The sequence below is a fragment of the Daktulosphaira vitifoliae genome, unplaced genomic scaffold (assembly GCF_025091365.1).
Source record: "Daktulosphaira vitifoliae isolate Bord-2020 unplaced genomic scaffold, ASM2509136v1 Scaffold_1, whole genome shotgun sequence".
Classification (NCBI taxonomy): domain Eukaryota; kingdom Metazoa; phylum Arthropoda; class Insecta; order Hemiptera; family Phylloxeridae; genus Daktulosphaira; species Daktulosphaira vitifoliae.
In genome coordinates this window covers 65092613-65112292 of record NW_026099572.1, presented here as the reverse complement: position 1 = coordinate 65112292, position 19680 = coordinate 65092613, and the positions used below count along the sequence as shown (strand labels likewise).

At 32.2% G+C, this 19680-nt stretch overlaps 1 protein-coding gene across 5 annotated transcripts in view; it reads right to left on the bottom strand.

The window, feature by feature from the left end:
- The window catches only part of LOC126896239 (protein split ends), a 37729-nt gene that overhangs the window by 1416 nt on the left and 16633 nt on the right, over positions 1–19680 (bottom strand). For 4 of the 5 annotated variants that reach the window (XM_050668857.1, XM_050668856.1, XM_050668855.1 and 1 more), the window contains 14 exons: positions 12260–12451; positions 10887–11060; positions 10552–10731; positions 10327–10472; positions 10029–10254; positions 9814–9940; positions 9437–9739; positions 3366–9345; positions 3005–3300; positions 1695–2795; positions 888–1110; positions 596–810; positions 333–524; positions 95–253 (listed from right to left, as the gene is read on the bottom strand). In XM_050668857.1, the coding sequence (XP_050524814.1) occupies positions 95–253; positions 333–524; positions 596–810; positions 888–1110; positions 1695–2795; positions 3005–3300; positions 3366–9345; positions 9437–9739; positions 9814–9940; positions 10029–10254; positions 10327–10472; positions 10552–10731; positions 10887–11060; positions 12260–12451 (9514 nt within the window). The remainder of the gene's footprint in view (positions 1–94; positions 254–332; positions 525–595; positions 811–887; positions 1111–1694; positions 2796–3004; positions 3301–3365; positions 9346–9436; positions 9740–9813; positions 9941–10028; positions 10255–10326; positions 10473–10551; positions 10732–10886; positions 11061–12259; positions 12452–19680) is intronic. The other variant, XM_050668859.1, reaches the window with a different exon arrangement.

Genomic DNA, 19680 nt, shown 5'->3' with positions numbered 1-19680 from the left:
CAAATAATAAAAATTATTTTTTAATTAAATGAAAATTAACCTTTTTTCATTATTAAATAATTTTTTAATACTTTCATTTAATATATTTATTTACCTGAGTGCTCCCAGGTGCTGTTATATTAATAATGCCAGCAGCTTGCTTCTGTTGTAGATAGGTAATAAACCCATTATGTAATGTGCAACTTTGCTGATTCCACTCTTCTTCAGTCATACCAATTGGCACAGCAATTAAGACACAACATTCGTCTTCAATCTAATAATTAAAAACACAAGAAATAAACATGAAAATTTTAATTAATAAAGTATTATTTGTTAAATATAAAATTTTTTACCTGCATCTTACGTGTTACGCCATCTAGTTGAGTTTGTTCCAATCTCATCCTTTGTGAAAGTTTAAGTTCTCCATCAATATTTCGTTGCAGTGAGTGCTCAGCCACTGCAGCATTTCCAAACAGATAATGCATCTCCACAAGAGCTTTATCGTTCTTTAGTGCAAGGGTGCCTTGCCAATAAATAGGATAGTTCTGAAACAATTTTTTTTTTTTAAGTTTATATATATATATATATATAACTATTATATATATAAATATATTACCTTTAACACTGAATTAATGGGGCGGTAATTGTAATGAATTGGCACAACTTGACCATAAGGAAGACTACCTAATGGATGATTTAATTGTCTTGAACTGATGTAATGTTGAGGAACATTAACATGCTGAATTCTATCAGGTATACTCTCTTCAGCAAGTCGTTTACGTAGTTCAAGAGGTGACATTTCATCAATTTCTGAAACTACTTTAACAGTACCTAGAATAGTTAAATAAATATATAATTGGTTATTTGAAATCATTATATCATTATTATCATAATTAATAATAACTTACGTGGTGGAATGTAAGCTCCCAAAGAGTCTCTTATATAATGTGGATATAAAAGCTGTGGATGCATATAATGGTGTGCTGAAACCATGTTTATTGCAGCAGGATCAACACTTGTGTCATATGCTATTGTCTGACCAGGTAATGATGGATGGGGTGATGGGCTTCTCATAACTATACATCTAGAGTTATCCATTTTTGAACCATCAAAGCCTTTAGGACAAATTATCTAAAAAATATAATAAATAAATATTAATTAAGTATGGAATTATTAATGATGGAAAAATCCGTAATGGGATTTTGAGTGTAATTTTTATTAGTTATAATTATAATTATTTATTACTTATTTAAATACTTAAATAAGCAGAAGAAAACTTTCTCTAAATTACTATTATTTTAGAAGAAATTAAGTGATCAACAATAAATCAATCACTCTGTATTAATTATTAAGAGTTTTATGAAATTCTAACTTCAGAATTAATTGTTAAAACCGAATTTTTTTTACAATAAATCGGATTTTAAGACAATCAAAGTTTATTAAGATTACGATTTATTTATTTGATATGGTGAATACAATTTTACATCATTATTTATGATAATGGAGTATTATATTAATTGATTGCAGGCTAGTTGGCATAAGCAACATTTTTTCCCTAAAAATATGAAAGTAACTTATGGATACTTCAAATCAACTAAATCTGAAATTTTTTGATAAAATATCGCTTATGTCAATTAGCCTGCAAATAGTAAATGTTTTACTGTACAACAAACAAATTTCTCTAATTAAAAAACATTTATTTTTGTAATACTTACATTGGGTGGTGGCACTGCTAAACCATGCAGATTTTGAGGTGGTTGAGGTGACTGTGGAATATTTCTAGAAGGAGGACTTAACAAACCCCTTGATGGAGAGTTTACTAAAACTCTAATAGGCGGACTTAACACATTTCTCATTGGAGGACTTCTTACACTTTGAGCATGTGCCAAAGGTGATTGAAGTGGTAAATGTGAAGAAGAATTAGAATTATTGGCCTCTAAAGATTGTGATGATGTATAAGCTTGCACAATATGTCCTTTAGGTGATAATAATTTTGGCAAAGGTGGTGTGCGACTAATAGAACTTAAATGGGTTTTGATAGGTGGATGCATAACTGCAGACTTGCATATTTGTTGATGATTTGACCCGGGTTGATTTATTTTGCTAATATTTGCTTGGGGTTTGAAAGGAGGGGGAGATGGTGCCATGACAGCAGTAGACTTTACTATATTTGTAGGTGCTATTACAGAAGCTGTTATATTTGGTTTTACAAGGCCAATTGGTGCAGAATTTGCAGTAGTCATAACACATGGTGTTTTAGCTACATTAGACATTCCAGGTGTAACAGCATATGTTGTTGTAGTTGCAGGAAGTATATTATTTGGTGTTACTGCTAAAGCTGGAATAGTATTACTACTCTTAGGTAGAGTAGGTGTCTTTTCAATACGCTGTTTCTTTTCAGGTGGTTCATCAGACATGAACTTCATTCCACTGTCACTATCACCTCCATCTTCAATTGGGACATATTGTCCTTCTTCAGACTCTTGCATAGCAATTAGTAAACCACTAACAGGATCAATAAGTGTAGTTGTCTCAGAAGTAGTAGATGAAGCTGAAGATGTAGATAACGTTGAAATTGAAAGTTGATTTTTATCATCATTCTGATCATTAGATGGATCAGTTTCTATTTTAGAAGTTGGTTGAGGCGATTCAGCTTTTAATTTCTTTCCATTTAATTGTTTTATTCTTCGCGGAGAAGTTTCTAGACTTAACAATGGTACAGTTTGAGGTTTAGAGCGAGTAATACGCCTAGTACATGGCCCACGAGCAACTTCATCAATTGTTTCCTCTAAAGTACTCTTACTACCATCTTTTTCCTATAATGTTAAAATAAAATACATTAATAAAATAATTTTTTATATAAATGAATTGTACTAAAAATAATTACTTATAACCTAAGATATATCAGAGATAATATAATTTTTAATAAATAATGCTTTAATATCTCATTAAACACTATATTGTTAACATCTAATAGAAAATAATTGATTAATTATATTGATATAAATCTTAAAATAATAATCACCTGAAGTCTTCTAGATTTTCGTGTCAAAGGTGAAGTACTAGCTAAAGCTCCAGGTTGAGGGGATGTTGCAACATTAATTGGAGTATTCATGATTGGAGGTTCTGGAGATTTACTGTATTTTTGATTAATCTTTTCTTCTTCATCAGTAAATTCATAAACATCTGTCAATGAATTTTGTTGAGACATATTTGACGTTACTAAATTTTGACGTGTTTTACGTGAAGTTACAACACAGTTACTTCCACGGTTACCTCGACCTCCTCTACCACCTCTTCGTCTTCCTCTTACAGTTGAATCTAACGAATAAGTTAAATTATTAGTTATGACTATTATAATTAAAAGTATTAAATAAAAATCTTACCTCTATCAATCTTAGACATATCTTTGATAAATTCATCTTCTTTTTTTATTCTAGCAGCATCAAGTTCTTTAGGTTCACAACTACTTTCTCCAGGGCTTGCAAATATTTCATTAGTGTCCTCGATTTTAGGTGTTAATGGTGCCACAACTAAATCTTCGGGTGACTCCATATCCACAATTTTTAATTTAACATCATGATTTTCAACTTTGTTTTCAATTCTGTTTTCATCTTTTTCTTTGGCAATAAGTGCTTTCTTTAACGGCATCATTCTTGGTTCTTTAGTCAAATTCAAAGCTACTTCATTTGCTTTAGCTCGCATTTTCTCATTAATTTGTTCAACAATACGTTCTAAGCCTTTTGCTTTAGGATGTTTCGGCATAAATTTATCATCAGTCTCAGATACAGCTAGTTCAATATTTGGCGATGGTAGAGATTTAGTTTGACTTTGGGCTAAATTGGAAACATCATTAGCTTCTAACTTTTCATCAGAGACAAATGATTTTTTAGCAAAATTTATTATAGATGTTTGACTAGATAGTGTATCTTCAGAGGGGCGATTAGATTTTTCAATGATTTCTTCAGTGTGTTGTTTTTCTAAGTTAGAACCAACTGTTGATTTATCGCATTCAGTAATAATTTTTGGAGAAATAATACAACTTTGAGTATTATTAGTATGTTGTAAAACTGATGGTTGACTGATAAATTCTTGTTTAGGTTCAATAGGTAATGGATTACAGGATATAACAGATTGTTTTAAAATCGATTTAGTCGATATTTGAGAATTTGAATATTTGACAACAGACACATGATCTTCAGTTTTATGTTCTAATTTGGGTGTTTTATGAACTGTTTCGGCAGTTTCTTGGTGTAGAACTGGTTTAGGCTCAATTAATGGTTTGGCATAATTTATATTCAAAGGTCTTATACTAGTTTGTTGAATAACCATCTGTGGAAGTCTAAAATTATGACTTAAGGGAGGAGGAGACAGGGGTTTTACATCAGTGTGTTTAAGAGATGGTACTTCTTCACTAAATTTTGATTTTTTTTCAGCAATTTTAGATTCAAAATCAACCATTTCAGATTCTTTTTCTGAATATATTACAGGATCACTTGGTTCTAATTTTTCATTGACTACTTCTAACTTTTTCATACTAGTTGAGTTTCCAGATGATTCTAATACTTTATTTTTACTTTCATCGTCTATTGAATTAACACTATTTTCATCATCGGTATCAATTTGAAGTTCACTATCTGAAATAGGAGTATCTGGTTTAGCGGATCTATCTGAGTAAGAAGAATCGCAAAAATCTTGTCCAAATGATGCTTCAAGTAATGCAGCAACAGCACCCTCAGTTTCTTCTTGGGATATTACAGGAGTTGTTTTTTCCTCTGTGGAAGACAATTCAACATGGTCTGATTCTTCAATTAAACATTCAGGAGTTTCAGAAATACTTTTAACAGCAGTTTCATCGTCCATCTGTGATCCAAAACCAATAATTTCCCTTTGAATTGGTTCAAATGTACTAGCAGATCGAAATAATGATACATCCTCTTTTGACTCATCTAATTTTCTAAACATTACTTCAGTTTTAATAGTGTCATCATCTCCTTTAAAAATAGTAATTGTTTCATCTTCAGGGCCTTTAGAATCATCAAAATCAAAAAATGAAGAAAATACATTCTCTCTTTCTGGAGTGATAGCTACACCACTATTAGGAGCAACAAATTCTTCTTCGGGTTTTTTCTTAGATTCAATTATAGTTTGGAGATTATCCATCACTTTTATTTCTTCAAAATGTTTGGTTTCTTTAGGTAATCTTTCATCTATACTTAATAATAAAGACTTATCATTTTTCATTTCTTTAATATCATTTTTTCTATCGACTATTAATTGTTTTTTCTCTTCAATTTCAACGTCTTTGATGTTGTCTTTTAATTCAGTTTTACGATTTTTATAATCTTCTTTATTTTCATCTTTTCGATGATCTCTAGTTTCATCTTTATGATCTTCTCTATAAATTTCTCTTTGTTTTTCTTTAAGTTCTGCTCTGTGATCATCATTCAATTCAGATTTATAGTCATCTTTTCTTTCAGCTTTACGGTCATCTCGCTGTTCATCTTTACAATCATCTTTTCTGTTATCTTTATGATCGTCTCTCCGATCTTCTTTACGATCCTCTTTACGTTCGTCTTTTCTTATTTCTCTGCATTCATCTTTACGTTCATCCTTAAGTTCTTCTTTTGTTCTTTCTTTGTCCTTCTTTCTTTTCTTTTTCTTTCTAGTTACATCATCAACATTATGAGATAGTGATTTTAATACATCATTTCCATACTCGTATTTTTTAATGTCAATTTTTGGTTTATTTTCTTTTCGTTCAAATTCAGTATCAGAGTCAGTTCCAAAAACATCAGATACACTCCATTTATTGACAATTGTCTTATCATTGTCTTCGTCTGATAAAGAACCAAATATATCTTGCATGCGTTCATTAATATTAGATTTGCGACTAGTAGAATGCTTTTTCTTTTTCTGTTTAATAGATCTAAGAGTGCTATCAGAAGCATTGTCAACTGATGACATTCTTGAATAGTCTGATTTGGGTTTCTTCTGTTTCTTTTTCTTTTGATGACCATTATAGATCTGAGCTTCAATACCATTTTGAATTCTATCAAAACTAAATGAACTTTTACGAATAAATGCATCATCACTATCACTGCACTCAGACTGAATTCTGGACTTAAATTTGGATGACTTTTTAATTTTCTCATTTTCTGAAGAATCTGATACTCTTTGAGATTTAATTCTTTCATTTTCATACGATTCTGATATTCTTTGTTTAAGTTTTTCACTTCCATATGAATCTGAAACAGTTCTTTGAATTTTTGGTCTTTCATTTTCAGAAGAATCTGAAACAGGTCTTTGATTTTTACGACGAAAGTAGTCATCATCATCATCTGAACTAGTTATCATAAGTTTTGAAGAACGTCTAAGACCTCTATCAGAATCCGAATCCCCATCATAAGATGCCGATCTCTTTTTCTCTTCTCGTTTTGCTCGACTTTGCTTTAATTGGCTGAATTTTTCTTTCAGTTTTTCTTGACGTTTTTCTTCTTCTTGTTTTTGCATATTTTTGGTGGATCTAGCTTTTACCTTATCATACATAGATACATAAGGCTCATCAAGCACCACTTCAAATATTGAATGGTTTTTCCTTCGTTCTCTGGCTTCTTCGTCTTCATCATCATCATCCGTTTCAGTAAGATTTGGAGTTTTAATCATTTTTCTTTCATCTTTTTTCTTTTCAATTTTCTTTTCATGATAGTCTTTCTTTTGATCTTTATTTTTGGCATCTAAAATTTTAGATATAAATGAAATGTGTTTTTCAGAGTTCTTTTTCTGTTTGTCTTTTGAAATTTTATTTTCTTGTTTTGAACGTTTGGAATCATCTAAATTTTCTGAACTATCACTCATCCTTCTCTTTGAAGAACGACCTGTCGAACTATTACTACTTATACTGTTTCTATCTATTCTTTTATCTTTCTTTGGCTCTTTATCTTCATTTGCTTTACAATCTGAATCAGTGGCAATTACTTGATGTGATTTTTCATCCTCTTTGACTTTGTACTCTTTTGTTTTTTTACTGTTTTCATGCTTTTGTTTACCATTTTCGTCAAGACTCTTTTTTCTTTCTTTATGTTTTGATGGATCTTTATCACGTTTTTCTTTTTTCTTTTCTCTAACTTTGTCACTGTCATCTTTTTTATCAGTTTCTTTACAATGAGAAAACTCTTTCTTTCTTTCTTCTTTTTTTAATTCAATTTTTTTATCTTGTTTGATTGTATCTTTTTTCTTTTCGGAATCTTTTATTTTACTACCGTTCAATAAAAGTGTTTCTTCCTTCTTCTTATTATTGTTAAGACGGTTAATTTCAAACATGTTAAACTCTAATTCCTTAGATTTAACTTCGAGTTCTTTTGATTTAGAAGAACATAAATTCTTTTTCAAATCAACCTCCTTTTTCTCTTTTAATTTAGATGTATCTAAATCAATAGATTTCTTTCTTTCATGTTCTTTCTTTTTTATAACTTCATCTTTCTTTTTATCTGTATCTGAAGTAAATTTGCTAACTGATTCATTAGAGCTAGTTCTTTCTATTTTAACTTTTACATCCTCAGAATCTGTCTTTTTCTGAACATTGTCAATAGATGAAAGTAAAATATTTGCAATTGTATTTTCTGCAGTAATGAGATCAATTTTTTCTTCATCTATGTTACTTATAGAAGAAGGTGGAGGTTGTGGAGGTTCAGGTGGTTTTATTTCTTCAGCTAATTGTTTTAATTCAGTGTGTTCTTCTTGCTTAAGTATTACATCTTCACACTTTTTGGGTTCAATAGAGTTCCTAGCTTCATCAACACTCTTTGTTTTATCACTAGAACTAACATGAAATGGACTAGGATGAACAACAGTTTCACTAGAACTTTTTCTTTTGATGACAAATCCATCTAAGAGCTTTTGTTTGTTTATTTGTTCTAATTTAATTTTTTCTTCTTCTTCTTTTCTAAAATCACTAAACCTTCTACGATCGTAAGAGTCAACTAACCTGTAAGTTGGTTCACTTTCTTTTCGTTCAAATGTATGTAACCAATTTTTAGTATATTCATCGCGAATTTTACTTCTATAAAATGCTTCTGGACCGTCTTTTATTTCAGCATCTTTATGTATTGGATGTCTAGGGTCTTTGGTATTTAATATATCGGGTACATATCTATTGTCATTAATTGTACATATATTTTGTTTGGTTAAAAATGATCCTCTCGAATCAGCTGATAATCTAGGATCAGCAACAGATAAACGAGGATCAATTAACAACCTTGGATCTGATGGAAGTCGAGGATCTATGGGTGAAGTTCTACAACTTTGAGTAGTTGTAACTGATTGAGGATGACTTGGAAATGGATACTGTGTTTTAACAGTGGCTGGCGATGAAGCTGGAGGAGATTTTGAAGAACCACTACTTGATGGTGTTAGAGGTGAAAATGAACCCAGTTGTTGATGTCGGAAATTTTGTAAATTAGGACTTGTCCTTGTTGGAACAAATTCTTTAGGTATATATTTATCTGAGAAGTTTTCGAGCCTTTTAGAATCTTCGTCAAAAACACTTGGTTTAGCCAATACTGATTTGACAATGTCTGATGGTTCTAATTTATCCACTGTATCTAACAGTTTATACCTAGAGCGTAATCTAACGGAAGAATCAAGTTTCAATACACTTGTTCTGGAACCGTTCCACTGTTCATATTTTTCATCAAGACTTCTCAACCTCTCTTCTAGACCGGGCGCACCAGGATCAGACGTTTGGGAATCATCAGAATTTGATGACTGCGGCCTTCTTGGAGAACTGAGAGGTGGGCTGAGCAGAGGGTTAGAGACGTGCACAGCAAATCTGGGCAATGGTAGCGAGATCGGTACATGAGATCTAGGAACTTGTGTTGGAGGAGTGAGACTCTCCGGTGGGCGTTCATCACATAAAGGAGTGCCAGAACGGCTTTTTACTTGCTTGGTTTTTGATGAATCATTTAAAATTTCATCACCAGAACTATTGCAATCTTCAAGTTGTTCCAATAAGGAGACACGCTCTTTTTGTAAATTATGCATATCTTGAGGATTAGGAACTGAGCTTGAGTTACTTCGTGGTTCATCAGAATTCCTAGGGTAACTTTTATCACCAGCAGCACTACTACACGATGATGATGGAGTTTCAAAACCTCGAATAGCAAGACCATTATTACTACCAGGAGATAATTGAACAATATTATCTTGTTGCTGGCTAGTAAACCTAGGACTCAGTTCACCAGATGTTTTATCCAAATGTTCATAAAACCCTTGCTGACACTCTCTGGATGCAAAGTCTACTTGTAGTTTTCTTCCTTTCATGATAGCACCACGCATCTGAGTAACTGCTAGCTGTGCATGAGTGATCTGGAAATTAAATAATTATTTACTAACTTATTTCCTTAGAAATAGTCAAACAGTATCTCTAGAACACTGTTAAACTATAAAAGTAAACTACCTGCTGAAAAAATACTAAAGCATGTTCTCTTGATCGATCAATCACACAATGAGTTACACTGCCAAACTGATTGAAGTGAGATGCAAGGTATTTCTCACTAACAGATTCTGCAACACCATCAATCCAAACACAAGTGGTCGCAAGAGATTTACCAAAACCAAGATTTATACGGTTTTGTCCCAGATATTCTCCATCAAGTGTCCGCATAGCTTTAACAACACTAGTAATATCAACATATTGACAAAAAGCATATGTTCCTGTACTACTGCCATTGATATTATTCCCTTTTTTTATATCAATTTCCTAAAAAAGTATTCATTACATTTAACTTCAAAATCATTAAAAACTCGTCATAATGATCATAAATTAAAACTTACTATAATTTCACCAAAAGGCTCAAAATGTTTCCTCAATTCAACAGCAGTAATATCTTTTTCTAGGTTACCAATGAACAGAGTTCGGGTTGCTTTAGGATGAAACTCATCCAGCTCCGTCTCATAAGGTCTAGATTAAATACACAATTAAAAGTCAATCATATTTCTATTTTGAAAACAAAAGAATAATAACCACCTATAATAAAATTATACTATACCTGCTTTCATTGTCGTCGACATCTTTGTATCCTTGGTATGCCGATACCTCGATTTTGGAACCAAAAAAGGATTTGTCGTGAGACACTTGTACAGCTTTCTCCACATCATCAGTCTTTTTAAAGAACACCAAGGCGTACCTATCGCACCCTTGGCCCACCACTTTGACACACGTCACTTTGCCGTGCCTCTTGTACTCGTGGTACAAACCGTCTTTTAGACTAGTATCTATTTATCAATATTGGTAAAATAAATAAAACAACGTAAAAAAAAAATATATATATATATTAATTCACTTACCACTAGACCTCAACGGTAGGTTTTTTATACAAATGGCGTGATGCCTTTTATGTTCGGAAACGGTCTGCGTCAAGCCCCCTAGGTTCGGTAACTGTACGCCAGATACGTGGGACGGAACAGCGCTGCTCTTCGAGCTACCATGATGGCTGTAGTAAGAGCAAGACAATATTAATTAAAAAATAAACACATTTCAGTGCGCTGATGGATCATGTTATCTTTTCTTACCTATGACTCGAAGAAGATTTATCAGATAATGGGGGATCTGGACTAGGACTGCGTGGTAGCTGTGGTATAGGACTGGGCGACGAAGACGAACTACACGAACTACTCGCTCCTGAATGACTTCCGGTTGAACCGGAACTCGAAGGCGAACCTGAACGATCTTCACTACACCCCCTAGACTCACTATAATAACAAACAAAACCATTCGAAATGAGTTTTCATACTCATATGCATACAAGAAGACAAGACATAAGATTTTTCAATATCACGTAAATACGATAAACAACAGACAAAAACTGTAGACTACTAAAAAACATAGCCTATTAGCCATGGCATACCTTGGAGGTTTGAGGTGTTTATTTCGGACGATGATTAAAGGCGGTTCCACTCGCCTGTCTTCCGAATAGGACAAATCCGGCGAGCTGCTTAGATGATGAGTGTACCTCGGATTGCCTGAGTCGTATCCCCAGCCGCCTACACGATGATGGTGACCTCTACTTGAAGCGACAACGCTAAAATAAAAAATAAAAATCGCTTAAGTTGTGCGTTGCCAAAACAGTATAGAGTGACCTGTTGCTGTACATTCGTATCACAGTTACACCACCTACGAGTTATTAGGTTTCCGTAACGATTAAAAATTTTAATCAAAACTCGTTGCTCGATTGATCACATTCATGACGTGTACATTTACTGTTCGTGCAAACGAATAGAAAAACAAAAATAGTGTTTCAAATATAAACTTTGTATTTCTAGAGAAGATATTCGCGGAGCAACGGCGCAAACGAGGCAATAGCGAAATGTCGAAAGAACCCCAGGGAACTGTTGGAATACTAATGGGGCTGTGCAAGACCAGGACTTTAGTCCCTTCCCGCACACCCCTTCGCTTGCATCCTGTTACCGCCGCCGTCGTTCGCTTGTGCCGTAAACACCAACAAATCAATACTGCTGCTTCTATACAATACACACACAAGTGCGACAGTTGCCTATTATTTCCGCGATAATAGTAAAAAAAAAAAATTGGCACCCCGGTTAGTTATTATTTTGTAGCTAATATAAAAAACAAAAAAAAACCACAGTATTCTACATCACGAAAACGAATGAACGTGGTCGTGGGCGACCCTAACCTAAACGAGACGACCGGACAAACTTATAAAAAAAAAATCAAAGAATTCAGTGAAAGACACAAATAATCTCTGGTGCTTTCGTAAATTAACAAAAAATACGGAAACGAAATGATTTTTCTCATATTTTACGGCATTTGGTAAAATTGAAAACATTTTTTTATTATTGTAGTCAACATTTTAAAATTGTAAATCCAACAGACACTTTTGCTCAACCTAAAATATGAGCTGAATTCCATTTATTTACTTGAATAAATTAGTATACTTGCAAAAGAGAACCTGGGCGCAAAATAATATCTAAACACGACATAGAAAAAAAAAAAAAAAAGGTTATCGAAATCAGTAGTTTANACGAAAAAAAAAAAAAAAAAAAAAAAGGTTATCGAAATCAGTAGTTTACGGAAACTCGTGAATGGAGAGGCGCAGCCGCCAGCCGCTTCAAACTTGTAGTTGTGTTTCAAAAACACAAAATGTAATTACACAGCCAGAATCATCGCTATAAGTTTCTTAACAATAAATCCAATAGATCCAGAGGAGTAGGATCCAAAACTTATAAATAATAACAACGCTACTGCATATGATAGTTATACCTGTCAAGTGATGGGTACGCCCTAAAGACGGTTCGGTCCCGGGCTCGACTCCGAAGTGGATCTGGAGATGCTTGGACAGCAGACACGACATGATAGCCAGCGGGGGAAGGTCGTCCGCGATAGCCAGCGTCTCGTTCGCGTTCGTAAAAATGACTAGAACGTTCAAAGCTGCCGAGTTCCTCTAATGGAGACCTGTGAACAAAAAAAAAAAAAATTAATTATAGATGTTGTACAAAGAAGATAGGAACCATTTATAAAAATCAACCACAATTATAATAATTAGCCTGATTCTTCTTCAAATTATTAACATTTAAACCGTTTCACGTTACGTTGTGTATATTTTAAATATTTTATAACCTGACGCCAAAGTGAAAGTAATAATAACTGGATTCGATCGAAAATAAAAACACTGGTACGCATTCAATGGCTGAAAAATGGGTACACCACATTAGAACTACACACTTTTTATTGATTTATACAGGTAACTGTAGCGGAAAAAAAAAATAATCACATAATACTCAATATTTTGAATATTGTAAATTATTTCAATTTATTCGTAGTTTGTATGATAAATTCGACTTGAGATTTCTAAAAATAATAAAACGTATAGATTTACACTCGGATGTATTACACACACACAGCAGAGAATTCAAGACGATAGTTATTTCATCAACATGGCAAAAACAAAAATATTGTATTACTGACATGTTATTATTTTAAATAGATAATAACAGTTATCTGCGTTACAGACAAAATATTAGTCAGTACAATGTTTGTGTTTAAAATACATGAATTAATTTTTTTGTTGCAATACAGTAAGTACTAAGAGTAAGAAATTTTAGCAGCAAATTTTTTTAACCAAAAACGAGATTACTTAATTTTTTTTCTAGTAGGCACCGTTGATTTCAACAATTGAAATAACCATTGATAAAATAATTCTTGGATCATCGACGATAACAGATCCACACGTTTAAATTAATCACCCGATGGCTAAAATATCATTTTAATCAAAACTAATTAACAAATGGTTGAATTAAAAAATATAAATGTACTTAATCTAAATTAAAATCTCAAGTTGTAGAAATTATACTTTTTCTGAAGCAAGTTTAATTCTTTAAAACAATTTTTTTTTTTATTAAAAAATATAATAATTGATTAAATTCATTACCAAAATGATTATATTCGCTTAAAAATGTATTTATTAAATTTAGTTACCAACAAACAAAATGCACCATACTTAAAATGCATGCCTAGCAAACAAATAAAATCTATTTTTGTACTTGTAAATGTGTGACAAGGCGCACTGTAAGGTTAAGTAAATATAAAGAAGTATTTTTTTACATGTGTACAATTAAAAAAAAAATCCCGGTAAATATATTGAACAAAATAATAATACCGAAAAATAGATTATTAATGGTTAGGTATACCAAACTTACCCGGAAACCTAAATAAACTTTAATTGTTATCCTACAAACAAAACTTTTACATTTTACTATTAATGACATACCTTAAACAGAACTTTCATGTACATATTTTCTAGAAATCAAAATTTTCATCACAAATTAATAAAAATGCAACAAATAGAATTTATAACATTATTATTCTCTATTATATTCAATCCGTGAAACGTACTTCTTAGTAATTTATACAGGAACTTTGAACTCGGCGAAAAAAATACCTTTGCCGATATGATTAAATAATAAAAATAAAAGTCAAACAGAGACAAATATAGTTCGATGAAAGGTCGAATGCATTTTAAACAAGTGGGTTTTGAATCAATTTAAGTTACAAAAAACACAACTATTACACTGTCAGATTTATAATTGCTTGAACATGAAAATTAAATTGTTAGGTAAGCCAATGGTTTGGTAATTTATCACACAATATAATGCACCACAATGTACATTTTATGTTGGGACATGCCATAGAGCAATAGTTTGGTATGCTTGACTTTGACCAGCTTTGATAAGTAACAAAATTCAAAAGGTAAGAAATACTTTAAAGAAATTTCAAAATACACTCACCATTGAAAATAACGTTTCACAGTCATTAAGAAATCAAACTGCATACTTTCCAAGAGTTTAACAAATAAGCATTTTTAAACGTAAAAAATAAAGGTTGCATTAGGATATTTCAAATGCCAATATAAATCAATCATAATTAACCGATGATGAAATTTTAATTGAAAAATGACGAAAGTTCTAAAATGAAATGCCAGCGACTAACAATAGTCGAAATATTTTTTTTGACATAAAACTTAAAAATTAAATATTCGGCTCGAATTTAACATTGATAAATTTTCTTTCGTGGTTTACAATCAAAATAATTGATTGGCTAATTTTTGTTAATGGATAATTAATGTCAAATACGGTCTATGGTGAAAACGGGTATATTTTCAAACTGTAAAGTTTTGTCATTTTACAACGAATATTTAATTAATAACGCAAATAAATATAAAGATATTTAATAAATAATATAAGATTACATGAGCATTTAAGCATTTATTTATACTTTCAGTATATGGCAATAAGTGTAATTTCACATATTTCTTTTTTCTTTAAATAGCTAATATTATCATACCAATTAATATATAATAATAAATAATGCCCGATAATAGTAAGTGATATTTCTGATATAAGTCAATTGCTGTCAACTACGCGAAACAAAAAATAGAGGAATAAAAACAATGGCGTTTGCCTGAAAAATACGTATCATGGTAAATTGAGTACTTTCAAAGAAATTCTTAATTAAAAAATACTGGACCGACGAGGCGTTTTTTAATTGAGATAAATTCAATTGCAATAATAAAAGTAAAATAAAAACATCAAGTTGTATACGTTCACATACTATGAGGACACGGCAGAGATGTTCATTAGGCCTTCACACCTTAACGACCGACACGAGAACAGAGTGCGAACAACGAGAAAAAAAAAAAAGTATCGATACAACACAAAGTAATACAATAAGAAAACCGTCGCCCTGTTGTTGTTTTCGGGGTCCAGAGGATTTGCAGGCCAAGAGACAAAAGGCGAACGGCGTGACGGAGTGAAAAAAAAAATAGCAGCGACGTCGTCGATCGTCAAGAGGTCTTCGCTCGAATAAAATCGCTAAGGAGAGGCTGGGCAGAGACGATGGCCAACATCGCGTAACATGTTGGTGAACGAGTCAATATATATATATATATAACACGTATACAGTTTATTGTTATTATGGAAAAAATCGGTCAAACAGAATGATAGGAATAGTGGGGGTGATGACGAAGGTGAAGATCCGCGGGTGGAGAAGTCGACGGCGGCCACGTTACATTCGACGGTTTCGCGGGCTAAGAAAATAATGTACGTACTCGGGACGGGCAACTCCAATACGACGCGGGTACGGGACCGGCCGACGAGCCGAACAAGACACGACAGTTGAATGAATTTGGCAACAACTACGGGGCCGTCGGCGAACGTGTTCTCTCCGCTCATCGACAGCCAGTCGCCCAGCATTGGCCGCCGCGGTCAGTTGACGTCGCGCGGTCCGCAATCCATCAACGCGCCAAAATTAAAAACTACAAATGTGACCAACGCGTTCGATGATAAAACGAAACGTTCTACTGCTCTTTTTATTTTAAAGGGTTTCGCGATGAACATAATTACACACTTTTTTTCCCCCGTCAATCGTTCGACTTTTGCACACAATGAGACAAGAGAGAAATTATAAAAATTTGTGAAAGCGGCGACGGCTTTGTTGAGCCGTCTGTCGCCATCGTCATCGCGCGCGCAGTTGGGGCAATAGGGAAAGCTCCCACGAAATCGAGTTCAGTGCACTCGATGGCGGCAGCGATTCGAACAAAATATTCACAATATTGTTTAGCAGCAATATGTTCGGAAAACGGTTTTGCAAAAATAAATGTTCACTCGATTACATAACGACCAGTGATGAATGAACTTCCCGTCAATAAAATGTCGACTCAAAGCTATTAAATTGGATCATCTACTAGACTTCAAAACACGTTTTATTATTATTATTATTTTTTTTTTTTGTAAAAACAAAAAATTATACTGCAATATTTTATAGTCGAATAATTAAAACCCCAAAATATCAACACGAGAAGAACCGGAGATTTTACAGGGCATACGCTACAATATTGTTTTAAACAGCAACTATTAATGCTAAAAAATATGAAATCGTTATTCGTTTGCAACACACGCGTATCACGTGACTGTTAATAATGGATTTTTAGGACCTAAAACCTTAGGGAATTACCTGAAACGCCCACAAGAAAAAATCCGGCACGGGTTACTAATATTGAGTTTACAGCGCGTGCAAGTACATACACTCAATGCTAAATAGTAAACAGTTTCAATGAATTAAAATGGTTAGACATTTCACGAATAGTACACAGTGTATTTTTTTTTCTGCGAATTAGAAGACCTTCAAATGAATCTTTTTTAGTATAACCTGTTAGACAGTTTACTATATTTGTAAACATCAGTGTTGTCAGTCGATAGTTGTATGTGCTCATTTGCCATTAGTTTCTTTGGGCGAGGGATTGTCTTTGCCAGTCACTAGTCTTGTTTAGTTCTCATATCATCACATATTAATGATATTTCGACATATTAGAATAATGCAAAAAAAAATAACTTTTAAACAAAATAGATATAAGATCTCACAATATGCAGTACACCATTACGTCCATGAAAACATTAATCGAATGGTTGTATCGCTCACAATTAAGGAAGTTATTATTAGAGTTCATTTTTTTCTAACATTATGTAAATATAAAATAATACATTAATACGTAAATATTTAAGTAGGATGATGCAAGTAATCGAATTTCAAAGTAATTCCGTACGTACGACTAAAATATTATTTATGACTTAAGTAAATTATTAATATTCGTTATTCAAGCCCAATATAACGTTACTTAATCTATGCATAAATAACATTTCATAATTAACAGTAATAATTATGACATTAGAACATTATGAGGTACAAATATTAATGAAAACTGTAGAATTTAAATTTATCTGTCCAAGACAAAATGTGTTTAAATGAATTTACTTAGGATTACTACGCCAGAAGTACTTATCAAGATAATTCATCGATAACTGTTGCACAAGCAAGAGAACTCATCAAAGTGGTATTGAAAACACAACGCAATGTACTAGTTGAGCATTAACAAAACCGAGATTATATTACACTAGTGATAAATACTTGGGATGCGTGCAAAGGCTATAGTAACAAACGAGTTTGTATTTTAAAAAACTAGATAGTATAACTCAAGTCGGTTGTTAGACGAATAAAATTAGAACAATCTACTATAAAATAAATCTAATGATGAGAAATAGTATCGAATGTTAATTTTACGACATTATACTCGCTAATTTATCAAATTAAATACAAACTTAAAGACCAAAGTGTGAAATAATTATAAATGTCAGTACGATCACCTAGTTAGACTCGACATTCATAGGTTTAGAAGCCAAAATACATAAACCCTAATGGTTGTCATAATTATTTTCAATAAAACTTGATAATGATTGATTCCTCTCAAAGTACTAATTATTAAAATATAATTGAAACGCGGTTTAATCAATTTTCCTTAACGTCAGCGGCGCGCACTCATACAAGCGTGGAACGTATTGAAATATAATTGATTGTTGTTGTCCTCTCATCAATGTTTAATACGGCGTGATGATAAAAACAAAATTTCTCAAACTTCTGTTTACATTTCTAGGTTCATTACCATAATAAAATAACCAATTTTCTATAATCGTTCTGTATAGCGTCGTAGCAAAGGAACCGAATGACAAACTACGGTCGGGTGTTAATAGAATAGACAAAATTAATGACGTGCAACGTTTCATAAAATATTATTTCCGCGATTAGCTATTAAGACATTTTGTTTATTGACACAACCAAGGCAAATGTGATAACTATTGCACGTAGTTGCTCGTCTAAATCACAAAACTACTGTCCTAATGGATAAGGTCGTTTAGAAAAGATAATTAAATAACAATAATTCGCTATCACAACACGGTTATGTTTTGGTTCGCATAAATCGAAATGATTTCATCTTAAATATTCTTTTTTTAACCAATATTACGTCACAAAACACAACCGATAATAGAGTGTGATGCATTTTCAAATGCTACTGAACTGAAGGGCTTATAGGAATAACAGTAGTTGACGCAACCCGTTTGGGACAAATTTGAGCCAAAACGACATTACTGCTCTAATATTATTCTTATAAAAAATAAATAATTTTATATCAATGAAAAAAAATTACTTTTTAATATTCCGCCGAAGACAAATTTTAAACCTACCAATAAAACTTGGGATCGATTTTTATTACTAGCTAATCAAGTCGTCTTCTAAATGGAAAAAATAATATTAAACGCAATGCGCATAGGAAATGTATTTGGCTGCATAATTTGTAGACGTTGGCAAAATGGGTTTTTAATAGGTTTTCCACTCGATAATTTTTAAATGGTTCTAAATCTAAAATAACAGCTGAGTAATTCATATTTTTTTTTTTAAGCTAATAAATAAATCATATTTAGAAGAATATTTTTAAATTACAAGTTAAACACCACGTTAATCCATTTCATTTGTTTAAACTTGAAATTAAGAACAAAAAACTATTTTTACTACTTCGGTATTTCGAACCTTGATCTAAATAATTATTTTAAATACCTTACAGTTAAAATATTCCATTGAACTTCAAAGAGTTAAATTTTATTTTTAGAAAACGATCACGTTAAAATTCTACTCTTTTTAAAATATAAAATGATATTACTTCACGAGAGTTTTATTGTTAAATATAAGTAGCGAACAGTTAAAGAGAACAACTCAAAGATATAGATCTATAAGTAAAAATAAAAACCATACTAATGACTAGCCTGTACATTCTCAAATTATATTTCCTTAATGAAACTCTCTAATTGTCTTCATTGTAACTACACTACTGAGTACGTGTGTATTTAATTGTTCAGAAAATTGCACCAAACGTAAAATGGGAAAAGGTAAATAACTATGAATAACTTTATAAGAACCGAGTCCGAAAATTGCTCCGTTATTTTTTATCTTAAAGTATTATCGCGCACCATTACAACACACGGTTAAAATCGAATTAAAATGTGTTTATGCAATGTTAATGCGCCAACAACAGGGAAATAAGATCAATATTGAGGCCGGCAGTAGAAACAATTTCATGACAAATTTTTTCTAACCGAAATTTGATAGAATGGACTAAATACAAAATAACAGAAGGTGAGTAAACGCACACATGGAAAATACAGCTAAAACTCATATTGAACATTATAAAAACAGTGCCGTGTTCCTAATTAAATGACGTACTATTTTGCAAGCGACTAGGTCGTTTATTTTTATTAAACCAAGGACAATAAAAAAATATTTCATACCGTAAAAACAAA